Genomic DNA, 13,598 nt, shown 5'->3' on the forward strand with positions numbered 1-13,598 from the left:
GCAATTGTAGTCAGGCCCATTGAAATTGGCTGGGACAACAGCCGTTTTTACAACATGCTAATGACTAAGGGTTTGATCCTGCAACACTGAGGTCAGTGGAAGCTTTGTACTGACTTCAGTGAGGATACAGGCCTTCATGCACAGACTACTAATAGCAAATGAAAACAGCAACTTACGTATACCCTTACATGTTTAAAACAGAAGGACTATCCAATAGATGAAATGGCCTAAAGCCTACCTGATAAAATATTCTGATTGTTCTGTAGCTCACATTTCATCTTACAGATAAAAAAATATCTCAACGAAATTAAACTTTCAGCAATTAACAGGAAGTCTTGTACATGTTCACCACTGACAAATAAAGATTCAATAAAGCATGACCCCTTCAGACTGAAAAGAACTGGAGAAAAATATCCGTGCTGAAGTCCTGTCATGTGGGAATTTAGCACAACTAAAATCAATTTAAGTTTTTTACTGATGTCATCTTAAGCTGTTTCACAGTTTCTGTGTTGAAGAGTAATGTAGATGATCTCAAGGAGACCATTTACATCCTACTATTGTGAATTTGGTAGATGCAGAGTGGCCAAAATGAATTGGTATACGCTGGTCTGCCATCCCAGCACTTATCCAAATGTCAAATATGTCTATTTTGTCCCTACTTATATAGCAGGTTCAGAACACTGTTTTTCTATCCAGACTTTTTCATTTCAACCAGTAAAGCAGCTAAGATTAAAATAGGAGGGAGAAAATACAAGAATACAAGAATAAATTGAGTTTTAAGTTTATTTTTTATTTAAAAAAAATCAGTTTCTTTAAAATGCTTGTAGACGTAACAACATTAGTTTTTAGTTTCCCAGTTTCGCATGACAAGCAGAATTTGCTGATCATCAGCTTTTCAGTGAAATTCTGCTATAGTTAGAAGGAGGTGTCATCTTTTTTTGTGTAAGCTTTGGACTTATGGAGAAACTGGAAGGCATAATGCTTTTCCCATATTTCACATACAAAAGAAATCCATTTCTAAAATCACTTTCTTACTGAAGCAAAGTGTTGCTTGTACTGCAAGCTAGGGGACAAAAGGACAGAGCTGCAGAAAAGGACTTGGGGGTACTTGTGGATGGCAAGCTGGATGTGAACCAGCAGTGTGCCCTCATAGCCCAGAAAGCCAACCATACCCCGGTCTGCATCCAAAGCAGCGTGGCAAGAAGGGCAAGGGAGGTGATCCTGCCCCTCTGCTCTGAGCTCTGAGATCTTTATTAAATAGGTTTGTGTATCATGACATAGACAATGCAATTCTCTAAATAAATTGCAATCGTTGGAAGCAACACATCACGAGATTTTTATTGGCAGCCTTTACATCTTCCTTGTAGGTAAACCGTTCAACCATGTTTACTCCCTGTAACAGGAGCAGTATAGTCGAGGCCAAAGCCACAACCTGTATACGTGAGCTCTGAGGCAAAATCTAGAGAAGCTGGTTTATTGTAAAGGGAAGAAGGAGAACGATCCTTGCAAGTACCTTCTGACTTGGGAAATTCTGTAAGAAGTTTTCTGTTTAACTGAGAGTTTTCAGTGCATCCATCTCCTGGAATAAAAGTCAGCTGTCGTCAAGTTCAAGTCATTATGCTGAGCGTTTCCACCACTGTCTCTTCAGAACAACTGACCTTTTCCATTGAAAGTATTTCTAGAGCTGCTATTTGCCACCCTGGGGGTAGGGGGCATTTGACTCACAAAAATAAAATCTTCAGTGTTAATCTTCCATTTTTTAAACCAGATATTTAAAAGAAATACTTTATTTATACTGATTTAATAGCGCTATTTTTGTTTCTAAATTGATTCCTAGCCACAGCTACATACACCTACTCCCCTTTAACCAGCTGTGCTCTTTAAACACAGAGCACGGTGTTTTTCATTATTGCTTACATATATAGGTCAGGTTGAACTTTGTCTCTACTGTGATGAGCAGATGAGGTTACTGAAATCCACAGCTTGCCTCTGTTCAAAGGTCACTAGTATTTAGGCAACTGGATAAAATATATATACTAGTCTGGTTTAAAGCTATCATATTTCAATGTACAGTCCCCTCCATGACCTCTCCTCTCCCTTCCATACTTTTTTCCCCTCTATTTCTTTCGTTATACACAGCAATAAAATCCTGGTAGGTTAAACTACACCTCCACCTCACACTCCCACAAGCAGATTTGTGCAAGCAAATCCTACTGAGACAGGCCACAGGGCTGGTCAAAGGGCTGAAGCACCTCTTCTACAGAGAGGGTGAGAGAGCTGGGGTTCTTCAGCCTGGAGAATAGAAGGCGTCGGAGAGACTTCACTGCAGCCTTCCAGTACCTAAAGGGGCTGCAGGAAAGCTGGGGAGCAACTTTTCATCAGGTGGTGTAGCCATACAACAAGGGGTAATGGCTTTGATCTAAAAGAATGCAGATGCAGATTAAATGCTGGGATGAAATTCTTCATGATGAAGGTGGTGAAGCACTGCAACAGGCTGCCCAGAGGGGCCCCAGCCCCAGCAGTGCTCATGGCCAGGCTGGATGATGGGGTTTGGGGCCCACGCTCCTCCCTTTAAGGGCTTTTGAGAGAAAACAAATTTCAGTATTACTGGTGACATTCAACTTGTTGCAGAGAACGGTTCAGGAAAATACAAAGGCCAGTTATAAAAATCATTTCAATTACACAAAGGTGCAATGAAGCGTGGAGCTGGTATGTGGATGACAACAGGTATTACCTGTAACCTTTACACAACTTTCCTTCTCTCTCTTACCTTCAGCATTTAAGCAGTGTAGAGTGCATAAACATATCATAGGACGGCGTCTGAATTTTGAACAAGATAAATGTGCTTTGTTCTGACATTGATATGTCAGTTATCTAGTTAAGTTACTGCTATTTGCGTAGCACTTACTGCAGGCACATTAAAGCCTATTAGCTCCAATTATGCCATATAATTCAGCCAAATTCAAGTTGATGTTATGAATTGCAACTCAATCTTAACCCATCTCACGCTACTTGAACCTTACAGAACACTCTTGAACTCAGCTGCAAAAAGAAAATACAAAGGAGGTGGAAGCAGGCACAGGCTATTCTGTGCATGTGGTTTACACGGCATTTTGGTAGCAAGGAGGCTGCAGGGGCAGCCTCTGGGAGCAGAACCCAGAAGTTAGCTAACTGGAAGCTGTTAGATCAGAGCCAGATCCAGCTGGCTCTAGAATCAACCTTCTTGCTGGCCAGAGCTGAGCTATGAACCATGCTGGCTCTGCCTCTGGGAGGGCAGATTTAGGATAAGGAAAAACTGCTTCGCAGCTGGGGGAGACAGGAGTGAGAAAATGAGAAACAGCCTTGTGGGCACCAAGGTCGGGGCAGAGGAGGGCAGAAGGTGCTCCAGGCATGGAGCAGCAGCTCCCTGCAGCCCAGGAGAGGCCCATGGTGGAGCAGGCTGTTCCCCTGCAGCCCATGGGCACTGTGTGGAGCAGATCTCCACCTGCAGCCATGGAGGAGCCCATGGTGCAGCAGTGGATGTGGCCATGGAGAAGTCCATCCAAGCATGCAGAGATGGAATCAGCAAGGCTGAAACTCAGATGCAGTCAAAGCTGGTGAGAAAAGCAAAAGGCAAAAAGGACTTCTACAGGTATAGCAGCAACAAAAGGAAGACCAAAAGACAGTGAGACCACCACTCAGTATAGAGATGGCAATGAAGTGATAAAGGACACAGGAAAACATGAAGGACTCACGTTGTCTTTTTTGCCCGAATTTTACTGGCAAGATCTCTCTGGTCTGCCATACTCCTGAGGTTAGCCTCTGGGGGAAAGAAGTACTACCAGCATCAGAGGAAGACCAAACTAGAAACAAACTGGAGATATCAGCAGATTGATACGTGTATCCAGAAGCTACAAGAACCAACCAATATCACTGCAGTGGTACAGATCTTTAGAGAAGGTCTCCAGTGACTGGAGAAAAGCAAATGTCACAGAACCTAATCTCAGTCCTTGGGAAAATTATGTGGCAATTCCTCCTAAAACAATTTCCAAACATACGAAAGACAAGAAGGAGACTGCTAACTGCCAGCATAGATATACCACAGACACAGACTGCCTGACAACTTAATTGACTTTTGTGATGACACAGCTGGCTCTGTAGACAAGGGGAGAGCAGCAGATGTTTTATATCTTGACTACATAGCTTTCTGTGTTGTTTCCCACAGCATCTTTGAAGCAACATTAGAGAAATAGGACGGGTCTAGATGAGTTGATTACAGTGTAAGTGAACACCAGGCTGGAGCAACCAACCACTCAAAGTTAACTGGTGACCAGTTCTAAGAGCTATCTCTCCATGCACAGTATCTTTCAGTATCTTCTTCATTAATAACCCAGGTGATGGAATGAAACAAGTGTTTTCAGCAAATTTTGAGATAATATCAAGTTCAAAGGAGCAGTTGTTATGCTGGAGGGTAGGACTGCCTCTCAGAGAGCCTTAACAAGCTGTAATAATGGTCTGACAAACCTCATTAAGATCAACAAAGTCAAATGAAAAATTCTGCACCTGGGACTGAATAGTGTTACACAGCACTGCAAACCAGCATCCAAATGGTTGGGTATCATATCCCCAAACAAGACTTGAGATCCTGATGAAAAGCCAACTGCAAGCTGAACATAAGTCAGAAATAAATGCTACTGGGCTGCAATAGCAACAGCATCTTGAGTTTGCATCTGGAGTACTGTGTTCAATTTTGGACCTTGTTGTTAAGAGACAAATACTGAGAAACAGCAGCACAGGGCCACCAAGACGGCTAGGGGAGCTAACATACATGATAGTTAAGGAAAGGGATGGAAGGTTGAGTTTAGAGAGAAGGTAAGAGAGGGCAAGGGGGCTTCTTACCGAGGAGTTTCATGTATTCCTACCAACTCTACCATATAGCATTTGAATTTTTGCCATAATTACCACTTAGCCACACTGATGCCCCTTGCTTCCTTTTGAAGATGTCTATTTAAATGACAGCTTTTTTGAGGCATAGGAAAATGGAAATAAGGAGTAGTGCACTTCTGAAAGATCACTGTCAGATTTTCAGAGAAGAAATACTTTACATTTTTTCCTCAGGATATACAGGAGATCCTCTCCTCCGCAGTTGTTCAGAACAATTTTTTCTGAACATTTCCATTCATTCGTTTTCCAAATGGATAGTTCTTGATGACTGTCAATCTGAATGTAGTATGCATAAATCCAAAGCGAGAAGACTTCTCAGTAGTATGCAGCCATGCTGTTTGTTTCTAATAAGAGGGCTGTTCCAAAAGTAATGTCTCCTATTTTATTATGCTTGCCAACAGCATCAGAGGTGGATGTAGGTTGTATGGCAGTAGAGGATAACACGGTATTCCCAACACTCTCTTAAATTTCATTGTCATGCTACAGATGGCATCAGAGGGGCAGTCTGACAAAATAGATTCTGACATGGAAGTGTGTATGAAGCACAGGTATGGAAGTGAATTCCTCCATTCAGAAAAAAACGGCACCTACTGACACTCATCAACGCTCGCCAAACGTTTATGGAGACTGAACAGTGAAAGTCAGCACAGGGAGACAGTGAGTGGCACATTTCAGCAGTGGTGACAGCAACACGAAAGACAAGCCATGTTCCAGACAGCCATGCACAGGTGTCATACCATGAAACAAAGAGCATCTTCATCAGCTCATCCACATGAATCAGCAGATTACAATCAGGAAACTGTGTATGGAGCAGACTATCAGCTCCAGTGTGTTGGAAATGATGGTGGCAATGCTGGAATACTAAAAAATTTGTGCCAAGTGAGTCCCACAAATGCTCACACAGACAGAATACTGTATGCAAGTTTGTCGGGACCTACAGAACCAATATGAGGCTGAAGGTGCCAGTTCCCTGGGTCACAACATTACTGGTTTAGGCTGTGGTTGGACTTGATGATCTTGAAGGTCTTTTCCAACCCGAGCAATTCTATGGTTCTGTGGTTCTATGGTGAGGAGATGTGGTATCACCACTAAAGCCAGAGTCAAAACAGCAGTGCACGGAGATAGGCAAGGGTGATCCTTCTGGATTTCCAGAAACTCAGACAAACCATCAACTCCAACCAGTACACTGTGACGCTGACTAACCTGAAGGTTCAAACTTCTAGAGTTAGGCCAGAGAAGAAGGTTATGAACATGGGAGGTGGAAAGAGATGTCACTGAAGTTGTAGGAATAACTTCTATTAATAATTGCATCAGAAGGCTGCTGCCACTAATGCTTATTTACACACTCTTCCTACAGTTTCATTTCAGTATATTCCCAATTCCTTAAATTAACCACAAGAAACATGGGGGTTCATCGCAGATTAATTTTTTTTTCTGTTGGCAGAAAACCTGTGGAAACAAGTATGATGTGAAGAGAAGAGCACATGGACACACCTTCATCCCTGTTTACCACACTCATCTCCTCTTGCTACTGAAAACAAATCTACTTCCTCCTATCACACAGTTCCCCTGTTCTCAACATGTCCTGGGCAGCTTCACTGAAGTTATTCAGGATCTTGCTCTGTGGCCAGAACTGAGATAAGGAAAGTTTTCCACTGATTTCTAAATGCTGATAGCTACCAAGCACTGAGTTACTGGGAGTTAACGTAATTTAAGATCTAGCTCATATGCTGTATCAAAAACTAGCTGCTTCTAGAATAAATGTCCTGTTGATACTGCAAATAGGCTTAAAAATTAACTGTGCCAAATTGAAAAATAAAGTTTAAGGAGTAGGTTTTCACGTATGTACACATTCATACATGGAAGGATCCAGCTTAGCTTGGTAACACTATGCTGACTGTGAAAAACACAACATTCAGAGTGACTGCTGATCTGCTATTGAGACACAACAAAAAGAAAGTCATTCAGTACCCAGTAATGCTCATCTCCTTGATCACACAAATATTTACATCATGGGAAATAATCCAGCACCTATCAATGATGAAATCCAGATGTTTCCCTATAGAAGTGAATCAGTGGAGTGAAACTGGTCCTACCAACATGAAGGCAGTGCTTTGTAATTACAGTTCACAGGATAAAGAAACATCTTTGCTAGTATTTGTCCTTTCTGTTTCCCCCACTGAGGGGATATGACCAGCACTGTGGTGTCACTATCCCATATGTGCCTGGCAGAGCAACCAGCAAAATGCCACTTAAATGCTACCATCTCAGCTGCATGTTTCAGCTAATGACAAAGTAAAGCAAAGTAAAGAAGCTTACATTTACAAAATTCTGACTGATTCTTCTCAACAAGTTGAAATAGGTCCATCAGAAAATGAATACATTGCTCTTAATGGGGGAATTTTTAAAGACTAATGAAAACGTTTCAAAGTTCCCAATGAGGCTAAAGGCTACTGTCAAATAATACTGCTCTGGCACTGGAACAGGCAGTCACCATCCCTGGAGGTGTTCAAGAAACGTGTAGATGTCGTACTAAGGGACACGGTTTATTGGGGAAATATTGGTGGTAGGTGGATGGTTGGACTGGATGATCTTGGAGGTCTTTTCCAACCTTGGGGATTCTGTGATTCTATGAATACAATGTCTACCTGAGAGCCCCTAGATCTCCATGTACATCACACATAGACCCTCGCAACAAAAGCTCTGCAAAACAGTTTGTATTTGTGGAGATCTCTCCAATTTCTCTGCCCTGAGTCTTTCCATGAATTTTGCAAGGACCGTACACACAGATGTGATTTTTTAATGTAGTTTTCTGATAGTAAGGGAACTACCTAATGGACTTAGTATATAACTTCAGGCTTTATGCACAGTGTTACAGAGTATTTACAGCAGATTTTCACATATTTAGTGTTCTTAGAGCCATGTATTACTTGTGTACACTTTTGTGTTCTGTTATATAGAATAGCACTTTCACAGCAAGCTTCAACAGAAAGTAGACAACAGAACTGCCTCAATAAATTTGGGGCCCAAACCAACAGTCTCAACACTCCCAAACCCAACTCCACAGGGAAACGATCCCCACATTATCCCACCTCTTCTGTCCAACCTGAAGATGGCCTCCATCTTTGTTCCTAGTTTGCTGTGCATCCCGTTGGCTGGTCACAAAAAACAGTCCCACATACACATTTCAAACAGCTTTCTTGACAAACTCTTAATAAAGTTTGCCCTGCTCTCCTCTCAATCCCCTCCCAGTGCCAACCTTCACCTGCACCACCATTCTCAAATGAACAGCTCCCGGGAAGACCTTATAGTAGCCTTCCAGTACCTGAAGGGGGCCTACAGGAAAGCTGGGGAGAGACTTTTTATAAGGGCAGGTAGTGACAGGACAAGAGGAAATGGTTTTAAACTGGAAGAGAGTAGATTTAGATGAGTCATCAGGAAGAAATTCTTTACTGTGTGGGTGGTGAGACACTGGAACAGGTTGCCCAGAGAGGTTGTGGATGCCCCCTCCTTGGAAAAGGATTCAGGGCCAGGCTGGATGGGACTGTGAGCAACCTGCTCTAGAGAGAGGTGTCCCTGCCTATATTAAGGGGGTGGAACTGGATGATCTTGAAGGTCCCTTCCAACCGAAACCATTCTATGATTCTATGACTGCCTCAAACTCAAATCTTCATCCCTCTGTTCCCCCCAGACACATTTTCTTGATGCTGCTTCACCCAAGGCAGTCCTGTCTCCCTGCCTCAACCCACCTTATGGTTTCATTTCACACACAGGACAACTTACAATGTTTTCTCTCCCATTACCTTTCAGACGAGCTTCACCATCCCACCAGTTAATGCAAGAGGATGCTGTACAGTGACTGACAGCTCTGGCTCCATTTTCACCTCAACTATCTAAATCCAGAGCTCACAGCATCCCAGATCGAGTTGCTGGCTAAGCTGAGGTGGAATACTCCAAAATTTGTGGCTCATCTGATCCAGCCAGTATTAAGCAAGTAAAAATTAGGGTTTTTACAGATCTTTAGTTGTCTGCAAGTGAACAGAATTACAGACTGATTAGAAAGGCCAACGCAAGAGCTGAAAATCCTGTCTGATACCTTTTTAGAGTCTTCCTACCCACAGGTGCCAAAAGCAACTCCTTACAGAAAAGTGATGAAAATTCACAGACTGCAATTGCATGGTGCTGTTCCCTTATGTCTTCCAGGAGACAGTTCTCTGGCAAGGAAATCCATTCAATCCAAGTGTTAATACTGATGTTTAGCATGCTATATATAAACTCTTCCAGCCCTACTGTAAAACTGAGATCTGCTTGATAATGCAAGGAGCTGAAACAGGAGCTAAGCAGACTAGGAAAAGAAGCAGATCATTGACCTGGGCAGACCACCCTTCACCTGCAGTTGTTCCAAAGGCTCCCAGAAGTGCCCAAAGGGGGGAACAGCCACATGCAACAGCATAGAGTGCCCCAGGAGCCCCTTCCACAGTGACCAGGATCCGAGGCAGTAAAGCATCCCCTTTTCTTATCAGCCCTCCTTTGGTGCAGCCTCCTGAGCAATGCGTTTGCTCAGAACTGTTTGTTACCCCAGAACTGGACATAGGACCAGAAAAGATGCAAAACAATAGTTTTGGGGCAAGCCCAGTCACCGCAAAGTTACTAATATATATATATATATATATATAATACTAATAAGATAAATGCTTTATTCAACAGGTCCCTCGGTAGCTGCCCTGGAGGGAGGTGCATGCAAGGGGCACCCGCAAACCTTGTGGATAAACGGCTGAGAATTCTGCTTTTAGGGTGATTTTTGTCGTTCTTCAGACAAACCCGTGGGGCAGCAGAGGCCAGGTTCACGGAGCTGAGGTAACGTCAGCCCGAGCTCGCGAGGAAACCTCTCACCTCCACGCACTCGCGCGCCCCTTCCCCTCATGGAAACCCACACCTGGGGTCGGGGTCACCGCCACCACCGCCTTCACATCCACTACCACACCAAGCCGACTCTGCCACCTCCCTCCCGGCGGGGGTTGCAAGCAGACAGGCGGCTTTACCTGGCTTCTTCTGCTGCCACTCCGCTTACAGCTCCACGAGGTCGCCGTCGGCGCGCAGCCAATGCAGCAGCTGCAGAAGCAGGGCCACCAGGGTGCCGCCTGCCAGCAGCGCGCACAGCGCGATTAAAAAATACTGGTGTAGAAGATGCTTGGAGGGCATCTGATCTCAATTTCAATGTAATTTTGCTAAGATTCATGAGTAGTTGAGAAGGACTGGTCAATTTCTACAACATGAAAGAACTGGCAGCATTCTGACATATGCCTGCAAGAAGAAGCTGGGCACTCATTTGTTCAAACAAGCCATTTATTGCCGGGTTTTGTAGAGGACAATGCTCCCAGAGCAAATGGACGCTCTCGCTGAGGCTGGGTGCTCTCTGCCCAGCTGGTTTGAGGAGTCTCTGTTACAAGCGTCCGTGCAGCACCTTCCTCATCGACATGGGGTCTGGCTGCCCCAGAGTGGATCTACTGTGGAGAAAACATTCAGGAGCAATTTCTGCTGCCTACTGAGCGGCGTCTTCTCCATGTCTGGCGTGCTCGGCTGTGGGAAAAGTGGACGTCTCCCACCACCCGAAGATGAGCAGACTTCTGCACTGATCCTGCAGCTGCTCCAACTCATGCAGCACCTTCTCGTGTTTCTCCAGGTCCTGCGCCAGGTGCTGGAATAGGTTGAGCGGTTGGGACACTTGGAAATCCTGTGGCAAGATAATCTCTGAAGGCAACTCCTCAGTTCCTATGAAGAAGTGGTCCAGACGTTTCTCCTCCACGCAGCAGCGCAGGTAGTGCAAGATGTCATCCATCCGCAGCAGGAAATGCCTCTTATCCCAGCCTTCCAAAGGGATGGCAGTCAGGAGGTTCATGAGCACTGTCTTCACTATATAGGTAGGAAAGGTTTGGCCCACCAGGGTACGGGCACAAACTTGCAAATATCTGTGGCAGAAATTGCCCCCCTGGGAATGGGCGGCTATGTGCTGGAAGAACTTCACCTCTGCCACAGCACAGCTCTGTGGCCAGGCTGTGCTGGCGATACTAGCAGGCTGTGTTTCGTAATTGCTCAGAAAGATGTCCGTATTGTCTTGCTGTATGCCAAACGCAATCTTAACACAGACGGTTATTCCGTAGAAATCCCTGAGATGAAGCTTGCAGCAGCGCCCGGACAGCGTCACATTTATGTTCCATGTTGCTGACTGAGGCATGCATTTCTGGGCATGTTCGATCAGTAGCAGGAACCAGTGGGCAGTCTTCTCCATGTCCAGGTAGAAGCCAGTGCAGAGGCTGTGTAGGAGGCTGGGGTCCTGATTTTTCAGCTCATCCTCAGAGGCGTGGAGGAAGCACAGCATGCCCATCTCCTGCTCCCTCCCGCACGTGCATTCCAACTCTACACGGATACGGGAGTTCCTCGCTGGCAGCTCCCCTGCAGTGCCCAGTTCCAAGTGGAAAACGTGCCCACGGGGAGCTGTCAGGGGCACAAGCAGGCAGAAGTCAGGTTCAGCCTCAGTGGGACCCCAGCCTTCATAGGCACTGCCCACCCCGATGGGGCGCTCTGGCATTGGAAAGAAAGTATCTGACAAGATAGTTTGAGATATCTTGACGAGGAGATCCAACAGCGAGAGCATCTCTTTACAGCGGCCTTCATAGCTTTCCAATGGCCGGAGCACATCTGCAAGGAAAAGAGAAACCTCCTCCTCTTTCACCTCCTTGTGCTCCTGCTGCTCCTCCCTGCTGGAGCTCTCCTTATCACTGCTGTCTTCAACACCCCAGAACTTTTTCTGGATCTTCCACATGACCCAAAATAGAAGGACAAAAAGACAAAGAGCACTGCAAATCTTCCAGTACGGCAGTGCAGCAAAGAGCAGGGCTTGCAGGCCCGTCCTGCTCTGCTCCATGTTCTTCTCTTCTATCTCCAGCAGCAGCTGTGTCATCTTCTCTGACAGGTACGCCTCACGCTCCCGCATGCGCAAGAGCGTGACTGCATCCAACTCATCACCAACACGTGGCACTCTCTGCACGAACAAGGCAAAGACGAACGCCAAAGCCATGATCTGGAAGAGGTGAGAGGGTGGAGGTCAGTGGGGCTGGGTGGGAGCTCGCGTGCGGCTGGGGGAGCAGGGCCAGGAGCCACAGCCCCTGGGGTCAGGTAGGAGCGGGGGCGAGGGAGCTGGGAGGCAGCAGGGGCTGAGGCCACACTGGTGGTGACTGCCCAGAGAGCCGCTCACAGGGTCCCCTGGGCGCTGGGCCATCACTGCAGGCTCCCAAACCCCTTGCAGGCCGGTGTTTGCACCTAGCCCAGCCCAGCTTTCCCCCTGCTGCTGCACTCACCGATGGCCCAGGCCAAAGTGGAGCAGCACTGCCTGCTTATGGCCCCAATACCAGCCCTGCACTGTGACGCGTCCACTGTGATGTCACAGGTGCCCCAGCCCCACCCTTCGGCCCCACCCTAGCACAGCCCCTCTCAGCTGCCCTGGGCCGCCATGGCCCTGGCGTCGCCCCCGTTCAGAGGCACGTGGCCGGACTGAGCTCCCAGGGAGCAAATTCTTTCTGTACAATCTCTGTTGAACCCCTTGGGAACTCGCTAAGACCTGCAGCCACTGCCATTGAACCAGAAGCCGATGCATTAATTTCACCAAAACAAGGTCACATATACCACTATTTTTTTGCTTTTGTTGCTTTTTATTACCTTTTAACAAAACATATATATATATGAGATCTGCTACTGATCTGCATTACCTATATGTTTTCTACGCGGCCCAAGACAGTTCCTCTTCACTCCATGTGGCCAGGCAAGCCAAAAGGCTAGACGCCCATGGCATACGTAGAAATGCTGGCAGGCACCAGGATATGGGTGCAGAGCTGCAGGTATTTGATGTAGAAGCTGTCATGTCATGCATGCCTGACCATGTGCCCAAAGGACTAAGTCACTGCACAGCTCTGTGGCGTCCTTGTGCTGGCCATGAACTCGGCCTCTGCCTCCCAGCTGCTCAGGAAGATGTGCTGAAACCCTTGCTGCAGCCCAAACTGTCTCAATGAGGACAGCTCTCCTGAAGGCATCCATCACCTGGAGCTAGTCCTGAGAGCACTGCAGGAAGCACAGCATGTGTCCCACTAGTAGCTCCCTCATGCACATGCACATGCGCTGCAGCTCCACAAAGAAGCAGCAGATCCTTGTTGACATCTCCACAGGTGGGAGAAGGGGATTCCATTTGCACAGCTCCAGCAACCTCACAAAGAAGCTATATGGGAGCTGGAGCCGCGACTGCAGGGCCTACAGCTGCCCCTGGGGCACCGTGGCCACGTACCCGTGAGGCCGCATCGCAGTGGAGCTTCCCCTCCGGTGCGGCACCACAATGGCCCCTGGCAGCGGTGGTCAAAGCCAAGATGGGCAACAGCCAGGTCCACGGTGCAGGAGAGCTGCAGGGCCAACCGCTTCGTTTCTGCGGAGCCCTGGGCACGGCCTCAGCGCTCGGCCACGCTGCCCCATCGGGCCTGGAGACCGGCATTGCATCCAGGCCAGGGGCAATGGCCCTGATGGGGGAAAGAAGGGCTGGATGGCAGGGATCGATGTACCTAACAGACCCCAGCGGCTGTCGGTGGGACAGCAGTGTGCCTGACAGACCCCAGAGGCTGTCGGTGGGACAG

At 46.7% G+C, this 13,598-nt stretch overlaps 1 protein-coding gene and 1 long non-coding RNA gene across 2 annotated transcripts; one reads left to right on the forward strand and one right to left on the reverse strand.

The window, feature by feature from the left end:
• The first annotated feature begins 8,451 nt into the window (after positions 1-8,451).
• On the forward strand, positions 8,452-13,592 carry LOC110391964. The gene is made up of 5 exons (XR_002434196.1): positions 8,452-8,917; positions 9,631-9,780; positions 10,607-10,844; positions 11,897-12,013; positions 12,715-13,592. It is a non-coding gene; the product is annotated as an uncharacterized LOC110391964 (long non-coding RNA).
• On the reverse strand, positions 9,868-12,349 carry LOC110391963 (inositol 1,4,5-trisphosphate receptor-interacting protein-like 1). Its single transcript, XM_021383913.1, has 2 exons — positions 12,282-12,349; positions 9,868-12,004 (listed from the first exon to the last, which is right to left on the reverse strand). Exon 2 carries the CDS (start codon positions 11,999-12,001, stop codon positions 10,466-10,468), a length of 1,536 nt encoding a protein of 511 aa, XP_021239588.1. The 5' UTR covers positions 12,002-12,004; positions 12,282-12,349; the 3' UTR covers positions 9,868-10,465.
• Positions 13,593-13,598: the final 6 nt, after the last annotated feature.

Source organism: Numida meleagris, unplaced genomic scaffold (genome assembly GCF_002078875.1).
Source record: "Numida meleagris isolate 19003 breed g44 Domestic line unplaced genomic scaffold, NumMel1.0 unplaced_Scaffold677, whole genome shotgun sequence".
NCBI lineage: Eukaryota > Metazoa > Chordata > Aves > Galliformes > Numididae > Numida > Numida meleagris.

Coding starts and splice junctions, on each gene's coding strand:
- LOC110391963 (XM_021383913.1), bottom strand. CDS start 12,001: ATGGCTTTGGCGTTCGTCTTTGCCTTGTTCGTGCAGAGAGTGCCACGT.